Source organism: Marmota monax, unplaced genomic scaffold, assembly GCF_021218885.2.
Source record: "Marmota monax isolate L192 unplaced genomic scaffold, Marmota_monax_Labrador192_F-V1.1 WCK01_AAM20220418_F8-fsc00196, whole genome shotgun sequence".
Classification (NCBI taxonomy): Eukaryota; Metazoa; Chordata; class Mammalia; order Rodentia; family Sciuridae; genus Marmota; species Marmota monax.
In genome coordinates this window covers 675385-699511 of record NW_026694390.1, presented here as the reverse complement: position 1 = coordinate 699511, position 24127 = coordinate 675385, and the positions used below count along the sequence as shown (strand labels likewise).

Sequence of the window (24127 nt, the reverse complement as noted above, 5' to 3'; positions counted from 1 at the left end):
GAGTCTTGTGGGCTTGGATTTGAGAGTGTTTTTACTATACTGTCTCCATTCTCCTTTAGCCTTTCTTGGACCCAGGCACTGAACAGGCGCTGAGAAGTGGTGGGTAAGCATGACTTCTCCTTGGAAGTGGGTGGATTTCACCTTAGGACCTGTGGCTCCTATCCTGCAGGGCTTCTAAGGACTTGGGGCCTCCGCATCCTGGACTACAACTCCCAGTATACCTTGAGCGCCCCGGGTCAAATCTCGCGTGAACTTCCGCGGGTTCAGAAGGCTTCAACATCAAGGCTGCCGGTTCCGACGGCCGCTTGTGCTCTCCAGTCGGTGGTGCGAGCAGTCGAATTTGCCGCCGCTCCCACGATGGCTTGGGTCTGGACTGCGCCACAATCTCTTGAGAGAAGTGGGTCTTCAGATCCTCTTTAGTGCCGGAGTTGGGGACGCAGGCAGCTTGGACACAGCGGGATAACAGGTGACCAAATAGCGGGCCTCGGGGCTCCTTGGAGGTGTCTTCTAGCCCTCGGGAGGGGCGCGCTTCCGGCCTCACCATGCTTCCCAGCTTACCCGGCTCTGGACTCTGCGGGACCGCCCCTGTTTCTGCCTTCTAGTCGTCCACGGCCTCTCTAATGGGGCTTCTCTGGCAGAGCCTGTGGAGCCCCGACACTGAGCTTCTCTCCTGGCTGACCCACCCAGTCCCGGATCCCCTCCCGCCTCGCTTCGCCCGACGGCTCGCCAACATCTCCCAGTCCCCTGCCTTGCCCTACCCTCAGCGTCAGGTTCTGCCCTAATCTCTTTAATCTTAACCTCGTTTGGTGGGAAAGGCGGTTGGCCAGACTAGGCCTTTCAAATCCTGGTGGCTTTGTCTTGTATCTCGTCAAGGAGAGGTGTGAAGGGCGATAGCAGTGGGACAGGGGAGCGGAGAAAGGGGAATGGAGTGTTTCTGGGTCGGGAATGCTCTGTCGACCGGGAAGATGGTTGAACTTTGGGTTTTGTGGTGCTCTTTAGTGAAGAACTAACTGGTTTGCTCTCTCAACTCTATCCGGTTTCAGGGACACAGTAGCAAGTGGAAAAGCAAATAACTTGCCTTTTTCAGGCCCTTGTCTTAATTCCCCTGTAAAATGGGGTTGAAACTGGCTGCCTTGCAGAGGGGTCACTTGTCTATCAGCTTGGACAAAAATTTGATAAGTAATAACTGCTTTGCATGGTGGCTGCAAGGTTTAAAAGCAAAATTTGTATAAAACGCTATAAGTATTAGTTGGTGTTAGTAATAAAGAGTGAATTTACCTACTATGGTACCTAGCCCCTTACTGTGAGTCAGAATGAAAATGAATAGAATTACTCTTGCAAGGCCATAATGAGCAATAAGTGAATGTATGGAAAAGTATCAATGCTGGCTGTTTGTTGTTATTAGAATCTCTGGATGGACTCTTCCTGGGAAGCTTTGCTAATTTGCAGCACCTGGACAATGTTCCTCATTAATACCTGTCTGTCAGCATAGTGGTGACATCATTTCACTGTGGTAGGTGTCTTTTTCACCTATTGTCTTAGTTTTGTCATCTCACAGATGTTAAGATCACCCTTTGATATTATTCTTTTTCTCTTCCCATTGGCATGTTTGTCACCTATTGACTTCTGTATGTGTGTTTCAACCAAGTTAGCAGCCGTAAGTCTCTGTGTACCTATCAGAAGAACAGCATTTGGAAGGGTTCTTTGGTGTTCAATATGAGAAAATGCCCTTTGTTATTTTTATTAGGTGACAGGGACTCAGCTCCGAATTATAAATTGAAAAAAACCTGGATCCCAGTCTATCAATGGCTTCAAGACAACCAGAAGTACCTGGTAAACATAATTCTTTTTGGTTGTGTTTTGCCCTTAATGTTTTCAGCTAGACAGTTTAATCTAAACCATGTATTAATGGTTACTTTCTGCCATCAGTCAATCATTTAGACTTAATAGATTGATGTAATTTAGATATTACCTTATTGACCATGGTATGTTCCCCAAACCAAACTTAATGTATGTCAGATATGTTACTTTGTATGAAATCAGTTGTGTAGTTTTTGTATTATAGAATGTACCAAAGTGATTAAATTTTTTGGGATGAGGGTTGGGGACAGAATGGAGAACTGGGCAAAAAGGCACTACTAGCCTGGTTTAATGGTGAGTTGAGCTTATTTGTGAAAATGTTTGCAGAGCACTTTTTTTTTTTTTTTTGTTCTAGGGATTGAACCCAGGAACACTTAACCACTGAGCCATATCCCCAGCTCTTTTTAAAATTTTGAGACAGGGTCTCATTAAGTTGCTGAGGCTGGCTTGAACTTTTGATCCTCCTGCCTTAGCCTTCCTAGTCACTAGGATTACAGATGTGCACCACCATTCCCAGCTTGCAGCACCTTTTAATGTGTTCTGCATCTGAGTAAGGCAGTGATTTCTGGGTTATTGAAGTGACTGATTCCTTCTTGACTGCTGTATTAGAAGAGAAGGTGATTTTTAATTAAATCTGAATTACTCAATTTCTCATTCTCAGTAAAGTATATAAATGGTGATGTCTATCTTTCAGGATTGTTAAGAAGACTAAATATCATATTTGAAAATATGAATTAAAAGTTGGTGCTGTCCTTGAGCCTCCTGCTCTTGCTCAGTCCACTCTGCTCTATCTTGCGGGGTGCTCCTTCCACATTTACCTTCAATAAATCTGTACTTTGCCTGTTAAAAGGAAAGAAAAGTTGGTGCTAAATATATATTTACTGTCCAGAAAAATTTCTTGTCTCTTTTTAGGGGAATATATTTCCTAGAAGTTTTATCTGACTTCATCATTATTTTTATAAAGGTTACTGGGTAGTCTTACAGATTTTTTGAAATTGCTCCCAAATCAGTTGAATTAATAAAAGTTTCCCATATGTCCCCTAATCTAGATCTGTCTTTAGTCTCTTAGCATCATCTGCTTGTATGTTAGTCTTTCATTGTTGCTGCAGTTATCATCAACTCCCTGTCAGCATCCGGAGCTATACTGTTGCACTAATTAGGCTAATGTTTTTTAGTGTGGGGAGCGTGGCATGTTGGGTCTGGAGTGTGAGCCCTGGTTTAGATCTCTTTCACACTTGTAGTTGGGTGATGTTGGGCAAGCCTAAGCTCTGTGCCTCAGTTTCCTGAGCTGGAAAATGGGAAGAATATTTGCTTAATGAGGGTTAGATAAGATGAGGGATGTGAATGCCTAATAATTATTTGCTTGTGTGTTTGAGGCAATGTAAATGCCATAAAATTCACCCACTTAAAATGAACAGTTTAATGGTTTTTAGTATACTCACAAGATTGTATGATGATCAGCATTATTCTAATGTAGAACGTTTTCATTACCCCCAAAAGAAACCTTACACCCATTAGTGTCATACCTCATTGCCTCTTCTCCCCAGCCCCTGGCAATCAATAATCTTCTTGGATTTATTAAGTCCTGTGGAATTATTATTTCAGTACTGGGGATTGAATGTGGGGATGCTGTACCACTGAACTACATTCCCACCCCTTTTTATTTTTTATTTTGAGATAGGGTCTCACCAAGTTGCTGTGGCTATTCTTGAGCTTGAGATTCTGTTGCCTTAGTTTCCCAAGTTGCTGGGATTATAGGCATGTGCCACAATGCCTGGCTTTAGTAATTATTATTGTTAGTAATAAAATGGTAGCTGCTTGATCTCTTTGCTGTTTAAATTAAGCCACTTTTGGTGGTTTAGAACTTAAACCCAGGCAGGTTGATGTCTTGGAGTGTGTGGTTATGTAATTTTAGCCACAGGAAAATGTCACCTTGAAGGCAGGTTCTGGACATTAGTTCCGATATGAAAGGATTAGCAAACCAAATGAAATGAACCTTGCTCCCTGGTCTGGCACAGCTGAGAGTGCCCTTGGAGTGGGTCGCCTGTGTCATAGTACATTCAGCAGTCAGTTCCAGGGAACAGGAATGGCAGGATCAGCTGGCAGTGTTTTGGAAGAGTGATTGTCAGCAGTTTCTGTGATGCTGCTGTTTAAATCATACAGAAAGTTTGAAACTAGAAATGATGCCAAACAACATACTGTTTGAGTATTTCTTGCAGTGCTATTTTTTTTTTTTTGTAAGATAGAGAAGACAGAGAGTTTACAGTCAGACCTTTGTCAGGCCCAGCTAGCCATTTCCTGTATGAACTTGGATGAATAACTTCATCTCTAGGACATAGTTACCTCATCTATAAAATAAGAACAAGAACTTCATATCCTAGGTCTTTTGTGTCCTCAGTCTTGCGTGAGTTGAGAGCCTTTAGCATTGCAGTGAGGGTGGCCTCTGTGCATAAAGAAAGCAAACTTTGAAGTCAGATAGTTTAATTCAGTTTTAATTCTAAACTGTGCTTTGAAGTTGTGACTTTGCCACAGTAAATTTAAATTGTTTTTCAGGTTCCTTATGATATAAAAATGGATTAGGGTTACAGAGTGTATTAAGTGGAGAATCCAAAGTGTCAGGAATGAAGGAAGATATTAGTTCTGTTACCTTTCCTTAAATGTATTATTATTCCAGAACAAGGTATTCTTGTTCTGTCCCAAAATAAGAGTGTTTCATAAGCTGTGTATGGTGACACATGCTATTTGGGAGATTAAGGCAGGAGGATCAGAGATTTGAGGCCAGCCTGGGCAACTTACTGAGATTCTTGCAATAAAAAAACAAAAAACAAAAAACAAACGCCTGGAATGTACTTAGTGGTAGAGTATTTGCCTACCATAGGTGAGGCTCTGTGTTTAACACCCAGTATATCCCCCACACCCCCATAAAAAAAGAGAAAAATGAAAAGTTTCAGAGCTTTCCTTCCTATAGATTAATTTAAAGCTGCTAGTATGCTCAGCTGTTAAACCCATCTTGACTGGTATCTCTGTTCTTAGCTCTTGGGCCTAGTGGGCCCCTAGGCAAGATGTCCCTGCCCATCGGGATGTGCCGTAGGGCATTCAGCTATGATGATGCCCTTGAGGACCCTGCACCCATGACTCCTCCTCCATCGGACATGGGCAGCATCCCCTGGAAGCCAGTGATTCCAGAGCGCAAGTATCAGCACCTTGCCAAGGTACCTGACCCTGCTGACTGCTTCTGGCAAACCTAAACTCTTTGTTTTTCTCCCTCTATTCCAGAAGCCTTCCAGTCACTTCCTGTACCCATAGAATTGGGCAGCCATTATTCCTTGTGTGTTTTCTATGCCTTAGTTGGAGTTGATGTATCTTTTTATTTTTTAATTTAAAAGTAGAATGTTGTGTCATCTATCTGAGACTCTTCTGTAACCCCCTTCCCCCATTAAAAATCCAGACTCACAAATGCCTCTTCCCGACTTCCCTACCCAGTGACCCAATCATGCATGTTATCTGAGATTTCTTGCACTTAATTGGGTGTTTTATGCTTCTGAGTCTTTGCTTCACATGTTTCTGTAGCTTAGATGTTTAGCATCTCCATCCTGTTCTCATATCCCTCACACTCCATTTGCCTAACAAATAGTATCCTTTAGGTCTTTGCATAAACATCTCTTTTATAATATTTTTCTGATATCTCCTTCCTCCTGATAAGACTGTTACCTTTCCCTTTGAACTCTGCAGTGTACCATGATCCCTATCATAATCTCTATATTGTTTTGTCACCCTCCATTAGCTTTTTGAGGCCAGGGTACATATCTGAGTTTGTATGGGTTGAGTGCATCTTATTGCAAATGCTTGGGAGCAGAAGTGTTTCAGATTTCACATTTTTTGGATTTTGGAATATATGCGTACATGCAATGAAATAAATACTTTGGAGATGGGACCCAAATCTAAACACACAATTTATGTTTCATATATACCTGTCCATATAGGCTGAAGGTAATTTTATTTATATATATATTATAATAGAAACAAAGTTTCATGGTGTGGAATTTTCCAGTTGTGGCATCATGTCAGTGCTCTAAAGATTTCAGATTTTGGAGCATTTGGGAATTCATATTTTTGGATTAAGGAGACACAACTTTTATTCCATCTTCAGTATTTAGCAACAGGCTTGGTGTAAAGTAGATTCCCCCAAATTATGCATACTGTAATTGGAGGAAAATTGGCTTTCTTAAACATACGCTGTATTTTTCTTTGTGCTCTTCCTCCTGCCTCAGGTGCCTTTTCTATTGCTGTGAGAGCTGCCTTCTTCCTAAGGCAGCTTGTTCTGCTGTCACAGCCCTTCTGTGCAGTTGGGTCTCATAGGTTTTTGTGTGCTTGTTGCAATTGTGCTTCTGAAGCCTATGCTTCCTGGCTTCTCACCTCTGATTCGCCAACACCAAAAATATAGGAAAGGTTATACTGTTTCTTGAAAAAACTAGGCCTGCCAGATTCTCAGATAAGGTCATATAGCTACAGCTAGTTTCATCAAATTGTGAGCCATCTGATTGCCTGGGCCTGATAGGAAATATACAGCTTATACAGACCTGTGCACACAACTTTACCCCAAACCACAGTTTTCCATCTAAGAGATGGAAATACTTTGTCATAGAGGAAATATGGGGATTAAATAAAAAAGGATTTAGAGGCTTGGCAATGGTAGCTATGTGTCTACTGGCTTCCAGCCTTTCACTTGGTTCAGCCATATTTGATGCTTTCTTTCTAATAAGCTGTGTTTGTTTTTCTTCTTCCATTTCATAATGGGGAGCTCCTTTCTAAGAAAACCTCTCTATACCTTAGGGGAAAACTACTTGTATCAATTATCTAGTGGAATTTGACTGAATTGGTTGTTTAGGAGGGAATGTTCTATGTAAAAAGTAGTGGAGGTACTAGGAGAAGGGGATCCTGGCAGCCTGCGGATGATGCCGAAATAGTAGACTCCAGGGACTAGGGTAGAAGATAAGCAGGGTTGGGAGTGCCTTTGAGAGCAGCACACCATTTTCATTAGTAAACGCTGCCGATTACTTCACAAGACACAGAATGGGCTTCTAGTGTTCAGTTGTGCCACAGCTGGGACAGCTGGTGATTTGGAACAACTGCTCATTACATGCATTCTTTATCTGCCCAATTATCTACATATTAGGAGTCATCCATCTTCCAAATAAGAAAACAGGTTCAAGTTTTACTCTAATAAGATCATAGCTAATAAGTATAAATCCTGTTTTGTAATAGTGATACAGTATTTGAGTACTCTCTTCTGCAGCCCTCCTGTTGAGCCATCTCTTTTTTTCAGTTCCTTTGGAGAAGCAGAGAACAAAGAATAAACCTAGTTCTCTTCTCCTTACTAGGACTCGGCATGGTGTCACATGTTTAGATTATAAAAGGTGGATGCTCTTACACATTAGAGTAGGAGCTACATAGGGTTTTTATTTTTTTAAAATTTTTTTAGTTGTCAATAGACTTTATTTTGTTTATTTCTATGTGGTGCTGAGAATTGAACCCAGTGCCTCACACATTCAAGGCAAGCACTCTACCACTGAGCCACAACCCCAGCCCTTGTTAGTTTTTTTTTTTCCCCAAATATTTTTTAGTTGTAGATGGACACAATACCTTTTTGATTATTTTTTATGTGTTGCTGAGGATTAAACCCAGTGCCTTACATGTACTAGGTAAGTGCTCTACTACTGAGCCACAACCCAGCCCAAGTTTTGTTTTTTGATACTGGGCGGTGCTTTACCACTGAGCTACATCCCCTGCCCCTTTATTTTTTATTTTGAGACAAAGTCTTAATAAGTTGCTTAGAGCCTCGCTAAGTTGCTGAGGCTGGTCTTGAACTTGTAATCTTTCTGTCTCAGTCTCCCTAGTTGCTGGGATTACAGGTGTGCACCTCTGTGTCTGGCCTGATTTTTATTAGTTTTTAAAGACCATTATTTGAACCTTTAGAATACTGGTCCTCAAACAAATCTTGGCATCACATGGAAATTTGTTAGAAATATAAGTTATTTATTTGTTTATTTTGGTGATGCTAGAGATTGAACCCAGGGCCTCACACATGCTAAGCAAAAGCTTTACCATCGAGCTACACCCTGAACCCTACACATAAGTTCTGGAGTCCTGCCCTAGACTTACTGAATCAGAAACCCTTGGGTGGGTTCAGCAGTGTGTTTAAAGAATCTCTGCAGGTGGTTCTGATATTCCACAAAGCTTTCGAGCTACTTAGCAAATGCTGTGATTAATCTAACCTAGTGCTTGGTATTTGGTACTTGTTCAGTACTTTGTAACAGTACAGATTTTCTTTTTCTTTTTTTTTGTACTGGGGATCAAACCCAGTCCTTGCACATGATGTACATGCTAGGCAAGCATGCTACCCCCGAGCTTTATCCCCAGACCCTTTTTCTTCTGCTTTCTTATTGGCATAGTACTACAGTATATTGGACAGACATAGGCAGGAAAGGTAGTAGACCTCAGAACTTCAAATTCTGGTTTTCCTTTTAGGAATTTCTTCACTTATCAGATTTAAGATACTTAAGTAACTTCTTCCTAAAGGAGTAAGTTTAGGTGTGTGACTCCCCTGCCCTGCTTAAGTGCGTCCTTACCTCTCTTGAACAGGAGGAGGAAGGAGAGGCCAGTGTATCCCCCCCTGCCATGACCCTGTCAACGGTCACTGACAGTACGGACAAGGTCCCGGTGGTGAAGGCCAAAGCTACCCATGTCATCATGAATTCTCTGATCACAAGTAAGCACCCTTTATTCTCAAGAGTAGAGCGAAGCAGGGATGGGGAAGAGTGTCAGCCTCTTACAAAGCAGCTGCAGATGATTCTGCAGACAGGCCTGTCTCAGCATGTCCAAATATATTGTGGCTGCTGAATCCCACAGTGTTGAAGCTTCATTTTGTTGGAAGATTTGACAAACATTAAACATCTCAGTTGATTTAGGTACATTTCTGTTGTTTTGTTGATATATTCTCATTTCTCATGTTGGTCAGTGTGATCTTGGGCAAGTTACTTAACTATAGAGACTGTTTTGTAAAATGGTGAATCTAGCTGGCAGGTTGAAGTGAGGATTAAATGGTTCAGTGCTTTGGGGCCGCTGTTGTTACTGTCCTAAGCTCTGCTGGAGAAGCAGTATAAGGAAGCATTTTTCTATTTTCTTTTTAATTGAACAGCTCAAAGTTGATTTCCCAGGAAGAGAAGGACCAGGTGTGGTACCTCAAGGATATTTAGTCTTTAAGAATGTGTGATTGGTGGTCCTAGTGAGACCTGCCATAGGAAGCTTGCATTTTTAAAAATATCTTACAAGTTAACTAAAGTTTGTTCAGGAGGGCTGTTCTAGTTGCTCTGGAAAGTTAATTATTAGATACACAGCTCTGCTTGTCAACAGTAATGCCTCTATCAGTGGTAAGGTACATAGAGGTTCTTGCTTGGGTGGCTCATTTTTGAAGCCCTTGTTTCTTCAGGAGTTTGTCTTGATTATTTTCTGGAGAGTTCACCCACGAACCCAAAGTTCAAACTCTCACTTCGGTTTTCTTCTCTTCACTCATAAATGTATCACTTCAATCAGCAACTGCTGCTTGCATTTTGCAAGCTTCAGGCTATATATATTGTAGAGGTGTTAGAAAGCTTAGCTATTGTTTTTTTAGTATAGAGCAACTTCTTTATTAAAAAAATGCAGTTTACCAACACATGCAGACTATTGACACTTTAGTATACTAATGTCACTTGTATTTATTTGGCATATTTACCAAAAAATGGATATTTTATGTAAGTGCAGATATAGTAGACATACCATTCTTTTTTTTTCCCCCCCTCCAATAATACTGCCAGGTACTTTTGATGTTGCCATAGACTTTTTTTTTCCTTCTATTTGTGATGGAAGTACTTCTTTAGGAGAGGAATGACTAAGTCAGAAAGTGCATCTAGACTCTTTGATTCACAGTTGCCAAATTCTTATATGTAGGAGTTTATTAGGTAACTTGTGTACGGATTAAGCAAAAATTCAGCCATCTTTCATTCCAAAGTGGAATAGACTTTTTTTTTTTCAAATATTTTTTTAGTTGTCATTGGACCTTTATTTTATTTATCTATATGTGGTGCTGAGAATCGATCCCAGTACTCACACATGCTAGGCAAGTGCTCTACCACTGAGCCACAACCCCAACCCATGACTGACTTGTGAAATCATAGGTCAGACTGAAAGAATGTTGAGGGCTCCCTGCACAACGCATGGTAAACAGGCCATCTTACACAGAAGAAACTTGTGATTTGGTAGATCTGCTAGTTCAAGGCAGGTTGTCTGTGGTTTGAATCAGGCTGGTCCTCGATGCCAGTGGGCTTGAATATGACCTTTTTCTTTTGGCAAAGGTCTTTGTATGGTTGAAGAGGCGGTGAGTTTCTCTTAGAAAACTTTGTGTTTGGAGAATTTTTTTTAATGTGTCTGGATGTCAGCTGCCATCTCCAAGCAGAATTTCTAAACACAAAGAGGTTGTTATGTGTACAAGTAAGAGCAAGGTAAGTTCTTTAGCTGTCCTTTTACGAATAATCTCTTCTTTAGCTTGGTGTGAGGGAAGGGAACTTTTGTGGGAGGTTCAGAATTCCCACTTGCAATGCCTACCTGGGGAATCCTCCTCCTTGGGTGGTCAGTGTTGTCTCTTGTTGGTTTGTGATGGGTTGTGTAATGGGCTTGATGGTCTGCTTCTCTTTTCTCAGAACAGACACAGGAGAGCATTCAGCGTTTTGAACAACAGGCAGGACTGAGAGATGCTGGCTACACACCCCACAAGGGCCTTACCACCGAGGAAACCAAGTACCTCCGAGTAGCAGAAGCACTCCACGTAAGCTTGTTTCTTTGGAACTTTCAAAAAACAAAGCCTTTATCTTTCATGGCTTGACATATGACCGTGTTTAGAAGGTACTAGCTCAGCTAGCTGGTGGCTGTGGAAAGTGGTGGAAAGAGAACTGGGTAAAGGAATTTAGAACTGGTAAGTCCCATCTATGGTGGCACTCCTGGATGAAGGCTCTGGAGTGTTTGGCCTTGTGGCTTCTGTTTACTCATCTATAAATTGAGGGTTCTCTGTTTTGTTTATTTCTGGCTAGAAGGATCAAATGAGTGTCATCTCACATACTTGATACGTGGGTACTCTGAACTGAAAACCAAATGTGGATTATTTTTCTGCCAGGGATTGACTGAGGGAGGGGGAATTGGGCAGTCTCAATAGACTTAAGTTTAGCTGGAAAACAGCATCATGCTCTGTATTTATTTATTTATTTTGGTACCAGGTATTGAACCCAGGGGCATTTAACCACTTAGCCACATCGCCAGCCCTTTTAAAATTTTATTTAGAGACAGGGTCTTGCTAAGTTGCTTAGTGCCTTGCCTAATTGCTGAGGCTGGCTTTGAATATATTAATATATATATTTAAAAAATTTTTTTAGTTGTAGTTGGACACAATTTTATTCTATTTAATTAATTTATTTTTATGTAGTGCTGAGGATGGAACCCAGCCCCTCACATTTGCTAGGCGAGTGTTCTACTGCTAAGCCACCACCCCAGCCTCATGAATATATTTATATTATTGGTACTAGGGATTGAACCCAGGAGTATTTAGCCACTGAGCCACATTCCCAGTCCTCTTTTTAAAATTTTGGGATGGGGTCTGGCTAAGTTGCTGAGGTTGGCCTCAAACTTGGCAATCCTTTTCTGCCTCAGCCTCCAAATTGATGGGATTACAGGAGTGTGTCACCATGCCCAGTTTAAACATTTTAAAGAATAAAAATGTTTCAACTGACTTTGAACACCACTTTATATGAATGGTGCTTTATGATTTAGGCCCTCATAAATTCACTTAATCTTCATATTAATGCCTTGAGGTACATACTGTTTTCTATATTTTTTAAATGGAGAGAATGGCGTCCAAGGGCATATATTTAGCCACATTATGAAATCAACATCTCCCAATTCCCTATATCCTCCTCAACCCCTCCACAAAGTAGTCTGAGAATCTGCCACTCAAAGGGGCTTAGATTCTCCTCTGAAGGAAAAGGGCAGAGGTGACTCAAAGGACACAAATACAGCTAAGAAACTGGACTGTTTTCTGTAGGCAAGGATGGGTCATAGTCTGATCATGTTGCAAGTTTTATTTTAAAGAGTTCTGAGCTGGGCGCAGTGGTGCACACCTGTAATCTCAGTGACTCGGAGGCTGAGGCAGGAGGATTGCAAGTTGAAAGCCATCCTCAGTAATTTAGTGAGACCCTATCTTAAATAAAGGAGGGCAGGAGGCTGAGGCTGATGGATTGAAGGTTCGAGGCCAGCCTTAGCAACTTAAGCCATTAGCAACCTAGCAAGACTGGAAGTGAAAAATTAAAAAGGGCTGAGGATGTAGTTCAGAGGTAAAGCACCCCTGAGCTCAATTCCTAGTACCAAAAACAAACAAATAAAAATAAAAAATGGGATGGGTAAGTTGGGGATGTGGCTCAGTGTTTTAAGTGCCCCTGGGTTTACAATCCCCGGTACCAAAAAAAAAAAAAAAAAGGTTCTGAGTAGGAAATGATAAGGATTAGATAATAAGTATTCCCCAGAAGCTCACGTGTGAGACAATGGAAGAACATTCAGAGGTGAAATGATTGGGCTATAAGCTCTTTAACCTAATCAGTGAATTAATCCTGTGGTGGGGATTAACTGGGTGGTAGCTAAAGTTGGGTAGGGTGTGGCTGGAGGTTGGCATTGGGGGGCATGCCTTTGGGGTATAATTTGTATCTGGCAAGTGGAGCCTCTGCTTTCTGATCATCTTGTGAGCCACTTCCTTCTGCCACATTCTTCCATGATGTTCTCCTTTATCAAGCCCTGAGGAATGGAGCTGGCTATCTGGACTGAGACCTCTGAACTCATAAGTTCCCCAAATAGACTTTTCATCCTCTAATTGTTCTTGTCAGGTCTTTTGGTCACAGCAGCAAAAAAGCTGACTAAAACATGGCTTTTGGGCATAGGAGAGAACAAAAGGAGGGAAGGATCATGATGTACAGTATATGGAAGGGGGAATAATGTGCATCTGGTGGCCTGTGGGTAGGGATATGAGACTCTGTAGACTGGTTGCATTGTATGAGTATTACATGTGACTCTTTTGTAGCCTGTTTAAAAAGCAGTGATATGGAGGGATCAGTGTTGGGCTGGAGGCCAGTTTAAGCTTTTAGGCAAGAAAGATACTTTCAGAGAGGTACACTGTCAGTTTTTAATACTTGAGTACCTTCATCTGAGCAATTCACTCATGTGATCGTAGAATTGGCTTTGTTTGGCCCATTTTCTGCATCCTGGCTGTAGGAATAGAACATGAGGATGGCTGAAATGTTAGATTTAACTAGCATCATCTTATAATTATTTGCTGATTTAAACAAATTGATTTGTTGAGAAAACTGAAGAGTGATCATTTGTTTAGAATGTACCTTGGATGGAGCAGTGGCATACTGTGCATAGAGGACAGGCACTATGGGAGCCTTGACTTAGAATTCTAGAAGTGTGAAGTAGATTTATCCCCACCCACTACTACTCACTAGACTTCTAGTCTGCTGGAGATACATTTACAGTGTTGAGGGGACCTAGAGTAGCTATTGATGGGAGGGGAAGGAGAATGGGGTAGTATCCTCAGAGGAAGCATTTAGTTAAAGAACAGCAAACCTGATGCTTGTTTTTGAGAGTCAGAATGCTTAGGGGCTGTATGTGGTAGGAGATGTAGAGAGAGAAGAGCTCAAGGTGCTGTTTATAAGTCCAAGAATACAGCTGGATGTTGGCTCTCCTACTTACTGGTTGTGTGCATGTGGGAAAATTATTTTCCTGAAAGTAAAAGCTTTCAGTTCAGGGATGTTTGAGATCTGTTATAGAATGAGTGCATGGAAAGATGGAATTTCATTCAGTATGGCAAAAACAAAATCATTCTGCCTATGCCATAAGTGTTTTTCTTGTGCCTTAAGTTAACATAAAACAAATGGTTTATGCCCAGACAACTATTTTATGGCTATTTTGGTTTGTACTCAATTTTGACAAAACCTTTCTTCTTACCCATCTGGACAGAAACTAAAGCTGCAGAGTGGAGAGATAACAAAGGAAGAGAAGCAGCCTGCGTCAGCCCAGTCTACCCCAAGCAGCAGCCCTCACTCTTCCCCCAAGCAGAGGCCCAGGTGAGCCCTTCCTGTGACCCTTCTAGGCCTCAGCAGGCTTCCGCTTGGGGAAAGCTGGTGCTCAAAGCTGGATTTAAGTCTGTGGTTTCACAGTGAGAAGTGCTCGCTCACAATTCCCTGGTCTTTTGGTGGGAGATGACTTTTGAAGGTGCAGGAAAAGGATGTATTAGGATGCTTTGTTTTTGCTCTTCCAGAGGCTGGTTTTCTTCTGGTTCCTCTGTAGCCTTACCTGGTCCAAGTCCTAGCACCATGGATCCTGGAAGTGGAGATAAGGATAGAAACTCATCAGATAAATGGAGTCTTTTTGGTCCAAGACCCCTTCAGAAGTCTGATTCTGGTAGGCAGCTCTGTCAAAAAAGAAAGCAATATGGCAGGCATATTGATGTACTATATTCTGGGCATAGACTATGGTTCTGCAGTCATTTATTCTTTGGTTTACTTTTGTAGGAGGTTTTACCATCCAGGCCTACAAAGGCGCCCAGAAGCCCTCTCCCATGGAGCTGATCCGTGCCCAGGCCACCCGAATGGCTGAAGATCCAGCAACCTTCAAGCCACCCAAGATGGATGTCCCAGTGATAGAAGGGAAGAAACCACTGCCGCGGACCCATAATCTCAAACCGCGTGACTTGAATGTGCTCACACCCACTGGCTTCTAGAGTGCGTCTATTCCAGGGACTTGGGCTAGAGGGTTTCTTGTCCTTTATTCCCCTTTTACCTTAGCTCTGACATAGGAATGGTATATTAAAACAAACAAAACTGAGGCTAGAGGTGGAGACATAATTAATTCTGAGAAACATCAGTGCAAAGCTTGTCCTTGTGTGGAAGAAACCGTTTTGTAGTGTTTTAGAGTCAAACTAAAAAAAATCTCAGCAGTGATTTTGCGGGGAGGACTTCATTACCCTTTCTTATCATTTACCCCAGACCAGGACTTTGATCATTGCTTACTAGGTAAATGTTTATGCTATTCCAAAACCTAGGCTTCTTTTTACCACCATCAGCATAAACACACCATGGTGTAGAGGTGTCCGCTGACAAGTTTGGCCTTTTTGACTCTGCTGATGTCAGGTAGGGGGACCTAAGACCTGTTTAAGGTCTGGGTACAGTTAACAGCCACACTTCGCAGGGACCCCTATTTTCTAGGCTAAAACTGGTCTCCTTGCTTTTTGGTCAGTCTAATGGATTGCTTTGTCCTGTAATCAGTTCTTCATGCTTCTTGGTACCTCTTGAGCTGCTGCTGTTGGAAGGATGCTTCTCATTTACATGTCACAGAAAAACACTAGTCTTGCATATCCTTTCTTGCACTTTAAAGATTACAGTAAGATTAGTTTAACTCCATTTTGGTTTAAACTTCCTAAAATAAGAAAATTAAATTGATTTGAGATATATTTTGTGGTGCTGGGGATTGAATCCAGGGCCTTGTACATTCAAGGCAAGTGCTCTACCATTATTGAGCTATACCCCACTCCCTGCCCTAGGATGGTAAACTTTTAGAGTAAATGAAATTCATTTGAAATTAGTGTCAATTATTTCAGTTTCTTTGTATAGGTCAGGGCTTAACTTTTTGGAGGAGACATGGATATATTCAAAATAAGAAAAGCATTTTTCACCAAAATGAGCCTCATATCTTTATGCAGCATATCTTAGAAACTGCATTTTTATTTCTCCTCATTTTGTACATTTGTCTTGAACACTGTCTCAGATACTTGCCGTTTTTGTTTTGGTTAGGATTTTTGTTTACATAAGAAGCTGACCTTCTTATAGAGAAGCCTTTAAGTCTAAAATTGTCAGAACAACTAATTTATTTGTGTCTTCTCTGTTATGATCTTTTGTTTGGACAATAAAGATCCTTATTGTTTTCTCAAATGTGGATATCTTTCTGTCCTGTTAACAATAGCCATTCTGCCTACCCAGTCATGGAACCTAAGCATGGTAAACTTGGTATTTTGAAAAACCATTGCCTTTTTATTGTATCTTTTTAACATCAAATGTTTTATAACACACTCTATCCTTCTGTTTCTTTGTCCCCTTTTGTTACATTAGATCTTAATAGACCGGCCACAAAGTCAAATTCATAGGCAATATAAAAGGTCTAATAGAGAATGTTAGGAAAAACAAATGTTTTTCCAGAAACAGGCTCTCAGTTACTTGAATAACACTGACATACAGTTTGTTCATCAGAGGGATTCTTCTCTCTCACATCTTGAATGGAAATGTTAAACAGAGTGCATATAGTGTTACCTGTTTCAAAAAAAGTATAGATAAATAATTTATTAAAAAATATATACACCTTGTATATTTAAGCCATATTTGAGAATAGGCCAGGATAGGATTATCAAAAAAAGAGAGAGATGTAAGAGTCAGAAAGTGACTACAGCCTACAGATAAATAAGATAGGTTTGGTCCTGCGAGATTTTTACTACTGTTCATACTTTCGGAGCTTTTAAGTAGTTGAAGACAAGTTCAAGAGGTATTCTTGGTGCTCAGTGCTTATTAGAAGGCCCTTAGGGCTGCTCTAGTGCTTCGGAGTAGGCTCTGTGTCAGGGTTCAAGTCCGCAGCATAGAAGAGCAGAAGCTTCAACAAGTGCACTTTGTCTTGCAGTTGAGGGACCAGAGGCTCCCCCAGCATCTGGATTAAGCGACTGCGGAAGGCCTCAATCTGCTTCTCCACATCCACCACTGTGATGTCATCTCCTTGTTGGGGCTTGGGCTTAATCCTTTTGATTATTAAGTCTTTTCGATCAATCACTGAACTCCGTAGGTGCTCTGCAAGAGGAAAGAAATCAGTGAAAATATACTGCTTTTTATCTCTATCTGATTAAAAAAATTAAGTCCAATATTAGGTAAATTCCTGTTGCCTAGTTACTGGAAGACAAGTCAAAAGGCTATGTAGATTACTACGGCAACCCCATTTCCAAAAGGTCCTGTATTTTTGGTTTACTCTGATCATCAAGAAGTTTTTTTTTTTTTTTTACATATTAAAAAAATTGCATTCTTTTTATCTTTTTCCTTTTGATTTAAACTATAAGCCTACATGAAATTACATTTTAGATATTTCAAATTTATACACAAGACATTTTTGAGACAGGATCTCTCCTACAGTGGGGAGACCCCTCTGGGTGGTGAGGGGATACTAAAGTGGAAATTGAGGTGTCAGTATGAACATGTATAATAAATTTATAAAATTATGTAACTTACTGACAGGGTCTAAAAGCAGAGACACTCTAGTAGCAATCATAATTTAAATCCTAGCTTCCATACACATTCTCCACTAAAAGCAATCAATTTTTTTTTTTTTTTGAGAAAGACGTTCTGAGACCAAGGCAAGGTAACCTGGAACACCCTTTGTGAGAAAGGGAATGTTTAAAATTAATGGGGAGGGGCTGGGGTTGTGGCTTAGTGGTTGAGAGCTTGCCTTGCATGTGTGAGGCACTGGGTTTGATCCTCAGCACCACATAATATAAATAAAACAAAGATAAAAAGATGATGGAGACCTGTCAAAAGCAACCTAAAGGAGGTTCTTATTGGCCAAATTTTGGACAATGTGATCAGAAAAAAGGATGCCAAAAAATGAATTATTTCAACACACTGAATTTTAAAAAGTCCTGAGTGCACAGTAGAAGTTTTTAAAGGGAGCCCTTTTTCCAGAAGAAGGTTAAGAAGTATAGAAGAAAGTAGAACTAGAAAGTTTGCCACTTTTCAAACTACTAATATGAGTCAAGTAAGAACCACAAATGGATGCTAAAACCAAGTGAAAGGCTGACAGGATATTCATAGTCTCAAAAGTTTCACCCTCTACTAATAACAAAGGGAAAATAAATCCTGTCTCAGCCTCCTGAGCTGCTGGGACTACAGGTGTGTACTACTATGCCCAGCTTGCCCTTTCTATTTTGAGACAAGGTCTCACTAAGTTGCCCAGGCTAGTCTTGAATTTGTGATCATCCTGCCTGTTGGGAGCTGTTGAGATTATAGGTGTATATGTGACTGCCCTGCATGACATTGCCTTTTGATGTCATGTGCAAGATTTCTTAGATTTTACTATTTTTTTTTTTTTTTTTTTGAGACAGGGTCTTGATAAATTGCCCAGGCTGGACTCGAACTTGTGGGCCAGCTTTCTGAGCAGGTAGGATTACAGGTGTGCACCACCATGCTTGGCTTGCTAATAGATTTTTAACATGAATCTTATTGTGAGAAGATATTAAGACAATCCCAATTACTGAACATTCTACAAAATAACTGGCCTCAACTCTTTAAAAATATCTGTTGAGCTGGGCACGGTGATGCATGCCTGTAATCACAGCTACTCAGGAAGCTGAGGCAGGAGGATCATAAGTTCAAGGACAGCCTTAGCAACATAGTGAGGCCCTGTCTCAAACAAAACAAAACAAAACAAACAAAAAAATAAGGCTGGGAATGTCATGCAGTGGTTCAATTCCCATTAACCCCACCCCCCCCCCCCCAAAAAAAAAGGCTGTTATGAAGGACTAGTAAAGGCTGGGAACTCTGTGATTGAGAGATTGAAGGAGATCAAGAGTACGACTACCAAGTACAGTGCTTGATACTTGACTGGGTTCTGACTCAAAAATAATCATCTACATATGATATTATGGGACATTAGATAATATTCTATCAAGAATCAGTTTCTTGTGATAATTGTGAGTGTTATGTAGAAGAATATCTTTGGAGATTAAAGCTGAAGGATTTAAGTAGGACTATGATAGTACAACTTATTTTCAACTGTCTCAGTTCTCTCTAGCCAAAGTGTAATCATTAAGCCACCTGTGGCCACATGTTAACAGCTGGTGAGTCAAGAAAAAGGGCGTAGAGGGTGTTCATTATACTATTATTTTAAATTTTCTATAGGCCTGAAAATGAAAATACTAAGGAAAATAAGAAGTTATAAAGGTATCTCATTCCACATCCACAGGCCAGCTCCAATAGTTCTGGAAGTATGTGGAATTGAGACAAAGGAGTTCAGGGTCACATATAAAGCAAATGCACTGAAGAATTCTGAGGACTTTATCATGACTCCCAGATGCACCAAAGTAACTCCAGCATCATTTTCTCAGTCTCATTTATTTTATAAATAAGCATAATCCCAAAAGGACTAAATAGTGTTTGGAAATTAAGAGAATAAACTTACTATTATTATTTTTTAGTACTAGGAGTTAAATCCAGATGTGCTTTATCACAGAGCTACAACCCTAACCCTTTTTGTTTTGATACAGTCTTGCTAAATTGCTTAGGGCCTGGCTAAGTTGCTGAGGCTGGCCTTGACCTTGTGATTCTCCTGCCTCAGCCTCCAGAGGTTCTGGGATTACAGGTGTGAGCCACCACATGGAACAGAATAAGTTCATTTTAAGCAATATATTTTGTTACATTTTCGATTAATATGCTCAATATATTTCTCATCAACTTTCAGATGAAAGCACTTAAAAGTCTAGATTTATACCAGTAAGTCTAATTACTGTCTGAAAAGGAAGTATAATAAATATATTACAGTGTGTCCAAGATCTGGAAACAGAAAACAATGTTGCTTTTAGATGTAATTATAGGGCCCTTTGAACATTTAAGCAACAAAAATTTACAGTGAGAACCTAGTTTCTGGAACTAGGCTAGACTGCAGGGACAGTGGAATCAGACCAGCTCTGTGCACTTACATTCTAGTCACAGGAATCCTGAGAAGGAATAAACCCACAAAAATAATTATAGATTGACATGAGTACAATTAAAGAAATAAATTGGATGCTGTGATAAAAAGTAATAAGAGGGGTGGGATGGAATGAAAGTAAGCAGTCTACTCTAGCCAGGAAGGGCCCTTGAGGCGAGTCCAGAAGGATGAGATGGAGGTAACTATGTCTACTTCTAGGGAGTGTGCAGTCCAGGTAAACAGCAGAGCAAGTGCAAATGCCCTGAGGCAGGAAAAAAAAGCTTGCTTTGAAAACTGGAGATCAAGTCAGGGACATAGAAGGGAGTAGTAGGAGGGAGATGGCATTGGAGGGTAGGCTGGGCTATGTAATAAATGTGGATTTGTCCTTGGGGAGTATCTAGAGGGGTTTACTGCAGGGTTTTAAGTAAGGAAACGTGATCTGTTTCACTTTGCTACTGGTGGAGAATGGTCTTAGGAGGACAACAGCCTTCTGGTAGAATTTGATTTTCTTAAACAAGGCACGGCTACTCTGACAAATCTAGCAATGGTTTTTGAAAAAGATAGAAAGAAACATTGACTGAATAGGGTGAAACAGGGAAGACCAATGATGTGAGCAAGAAAAATGTGGAGTTTATTATTAGAATAATGCTCATTAATGCCCATCTAAGCACTGCCCATGGGGGAGGAGGAAATGTTGGCCGTTCTGGTCTATTTGGCAGGGCCTTGGATTTTAGGCCTCAGTGGGTATGAACGAGTTCTTACGTCACAGGGTGCTCACTACTATGTGAAGCAATTTATGTAATGGGTTGAGCATAATTCCTGACTCAAGTTGTTTTAGCTGAAAGTATTGTTATTAGTTACTGGATCTATAGTGGAGTTAGCTATTATTATTTTATCATCAGCACCACCACTAAGAATTTCTAACTTAATATACCAAACTGAATTCTTATCTTTCCTGCAGATTTTTCTCGATTTTCAATGATGGAAATTTTTCTCTATTTTCAGTCCTGGAAATCATATTCAAGCCATCAAGCCAATCTTCAAAGAATTTTGGTTGCACCTATTGCCTTACTCACTGCACTACCCACACCAGGGTCACTTTGGCAGAATTTGCCACATACCAGGCAGAGTGAACACTGAAATTTACAGATATGATTATGATATTCCCTTACCTGAAACCACCTTGACATTTCCTGACTCTTGAAATTAAGTGGAATTTCCTCAGCACGACTCAGAAGGCCCTTCATATGCTGTCCCTTGTAGTTTCATCAAGGATTGTTCTGCCCTTACTCACTAAAGCCCAGCCCTACAATCGCTAAGTAACTTTTTGCCTTGGAGTCCTTAAACATGCTCTTCCTTCTTTCTGGAAAACTGTACCATTACCATTTGGCCAATACCAGTACAGGCAGCTCTACATATCTGCAGCTTCCTTACCTGATGATTTAACCATTAGTGGACTGAAAATATTCAGAAAAAGGTGTGCTTGTACTGAACATGTAGACTTTTCTTTCTTGTCCTTATTCCCTAAAAAATATAGGAGGATGCATGTAGGATATATGTTAATACTACACCACTTATATAAGGGACTTGAGCATCCATAGATTTTGGTATCCTTGCGGTTTCCTGGAACCAATCCCTTAAGGATGCTGAGGGATGACTGTACTTCTCATTACAGCTATCACTTCTCTAGGAAGGCTTCTTAGGTTCCACGAAAAATAGATAGTCTTCCTGTTCTGTGCAGTTGCACTTTCCTTCACAGAATTTATCTTAATTGTACTTAAATGTTACTTGTGTGATTATTTATTTAGCTTCAATCTTCCCACTAGACAGTAAGCTCTGTGAGGGCAGGAGCTATGTTAGTCGTCTTTTTCACTGAGGTTTTCCCAGTAAGCCAGGCACAGAGAATGCATTCATATCTGTTGCTTGGATGAACGTATGAATTTGAAACGATCTGGCCTGCTTTAGCTTTTCTCCCCTCTGTGGACAGGAATCTCTGCAGGAAGCCTGTATGTGATTCTCTTCAGGATGACTGGTGACTGAGTTTTGTGGGATGCTCTGCCTAAGCTGTCCAGCTGAGTGGCATTAAAGATATTGTTTAAGTTCCTAGGACTCATACTTTCAAAATATGAGGTTTTGAGTAGTCATAAATATTAGGAAAACTCCCATGACAGATAGCAATTTATAATTTTGCTGAGTCTCAAATGAGTGACATGGCAATGAAACTGGGGTGTGGGGGATGGATTTCCTTAGCCAGAGAATGCAAGCCCACCTGAAAGCTCAGTAACTATGTCACAATAAGGCTGCTCTGCTCAAACATTTGCAAAATAGCATTTTGGGGCATACTGCTCTCCAGGTCCATACAAAATACGTTACAAAAGAAATAATTACATAAACCTCAATGAGGCTAAGTATTCAGGGAATTTGCCTTTGGGACTTTGTTCGAAGAAAGATATGCACCTACAATACTGCTAAAATCACACAAAGTATACAACTGCATATTTCAGCCTTCACAAGATACCCTTTGAAATTTTAGTCCTAAGAATCTGAAACAAGAGAAGATCCTTGTAGTTTAACCCTGGCCAGGCAAATAGGCATATTGAGATTCAACTTATAATGACTGAACAGTTACCATTTTTTCCTCACACTCTTGAATGCAAGTTACATAGTATCATCCCCATTCTACAGAAAAAGAAACCAAAGCCTCAAGACATGAAGTTAGCTGCCCAACACACAGTAAGGGCTAAAGACAGAATCTTTTTCTTTTGGTATTGGTGCTTTACCACTAAGGTATATCCTAGAGTTGGGATCTAAACCCAGACTGTTGTTGTTGGTTTTTTTTAAGATCTAAAAAACACTTTATTTATTTATTTATTTGGTGCTGAGGATCAAATCCAGTACCTCACATGTGCTAGGCAAGCACTCTACCACTGAGCTACAACTCCAGTCCCCAGAAGTTTTTAATCTAGTGCTATTTTTGGGGAAAAAACCAATTTATATATTTCCAGTTCTGGGCCTGAGAAGGTCTAAGGTCCTCATTACTTTCATGTGCCCATTACTGAGTTAAAGTCAACATTAACATGATCATAACTAAGCAAATTTTATATGTATGCATCTTTCCCTTACTATTGGAGAATAATTAGTAGATACTGTGTACAGTGATTCAGTATGGATTCCCTAAAACCAATGACATTTACTATCAAAATCTGGTACAATTTTCAGAGACAAGAAACTTAATACAATACTATTATTTAATCTCTTCAAATTTCTACAATTGTCCAAATAATGTTTTTTTTTTTTTTGGTTAGGGATTAAACCCAAGTTTTGGCGCATGCTAGGCAAGCGCTCTACCACTGAGCTAGATTCCCAGCACTTGATCCAGTCTAGAATCATGTATTGCATGTAATATTCATATGATTTAGTTTCTTATTCATATTCTTTAGTTTTTAAGACCTTGGTACATTTGAAAAGTACAGATTGTTATTCTGTAAAAGGTCCCTCCATCTGATTTCGTCTGATGTTTCCTTGTGATTAGATCCAGGTCATGGATTTTTGGTAAGACCACTGAATATGTGATAATATGTCCTTTCAGCCCAACACATCCAGGAAAAATGTCAGGTTTCTCCCCTTTCCAGTTTTCTTTTATACAAAAAAATAAAATTCAGCAGTTCTTTCATTTTCCCAAGGTCTTCTATAATCTTTGGGATAACAAAATATTTCTCATTTGAAATAGCTATTCCATCATTATCCCTGTCAACATTCACCTCCTGAGTGTCACGTGGATCTTTCCCAAGATCCTTGCCAAGCACTGGCTCATCTGTGACTTGAGTTTCTATGAAAAGCAAGTTTTATAGGCTAACATTGGGATATGTTGCATCTTTTTCAAGATGTACAGGTCCACCTTGCCACTGGTTTGCTCTGTATTTGCCTTGTATTGACAATCAGTGAACAACCAACCCAACAAAGACCTTGCAACAAGACAGCAGAGTCAGATGTTAAGGCTAATCAACTTTTCAGGATATGATGACGTCTGTCTTTATACAGCCATATGACTAGAAAGCCCACTGGACTATCAGCCACAACAAAAACATACAATTTTCCTATTTCACTGTAGTGATTCCAGATATGTGATTCAATGTCCCTTATGGTTACAACCCAAAACAATATTTATTTAAGTGAACAAATCAGAATTCTCTGAGTAACTATCATTCATAATCATGTTGATTGTGAGCCCTCCCACAATACCTTTTTGTGAACAAGTGCTCCTTACCTCTTAAAACATGTTGATAACTGGACAACAGAAACTGCAGATGCTCGACCAGCTCATCCCAAGTCTGCCACTGGGTTTTATCTGACTGCAGAGATAATAAAACAATTGGTAATAAATGCTTCCCCCATTAATGTTTTTGTACAGTTTTCAAGT

At 40.3% G+C, this 24127-nt stretch overlaps 2 protein-coding genes across 7 annotated transcripts in view; one reads left to right on the top strand and one right to left on the bottom strand.

The window, feature by feature from the left end:
- Positions 1-326: 326 nt before the first annotated feature.
- On the top strand, positions 327-15923 carry Kiaa1191 (KIAA1191 ortholog). Of its 5 annotated transcripts, XM_046467981.2 has the most exons (9): positions 327-466; positions 1406-1513; positions 1748-1833; positions 4894-5072; positions 8503-8629; positions 10599-10723; positions 13954-14060; positions 14255-14397; positions 14508-15923. In XM_046467981.2, exons 3-9 carry the CDS (start codon positions 1806-1808, stop codon positions 14714-14716), a joined length of 918 nt encoding a protein of 305 aa, XP_046323937.1. In that variant the 5' UTR covers positions 327-466; positions 1406-1513; positions 1748-1805; the 3' UTR covers positions 14717-15923. The 5 variants fall into 5 exon arrangements, with proteins under 5 accessions (XP_046323937.1, XP_046323940.1, XP_046323941.1 ...); XM_046467984.2 differs by lacking the exon at positions 1748-1833; XM_058586609.1 differs by lacking the exon at positions 1406-1513 and having other exon boundaries at positions 333-466.
- A 76-nt stretch (positions 15924-15999) lies between these two features.
- The window catches only part of Simc1 (SUMO interacting motifs containing 1), an 85118-nt gene continuing 76990 nt past the window's right edge, over positions 16000-24127 (bottom strand). For both annotated transcript variants that reach the window (XM_046467977.2, XM_046467979.2), the window contains 2 exons: positions 23975-24059; positions 16000-16823 (listed from right to left, as the gene is read on the bottom strand). In XM_046467977.2, coding sequence (XP_046323933.1) covers positions 16573-16823; positions 23975-24059 — 336 coding nt within the window. In that variant the 3' untranslated portion in view covers positions 16000-16572. The remainder of the gene's footprint in view (positions 16824-23974; positions 24060-24127) is intronic.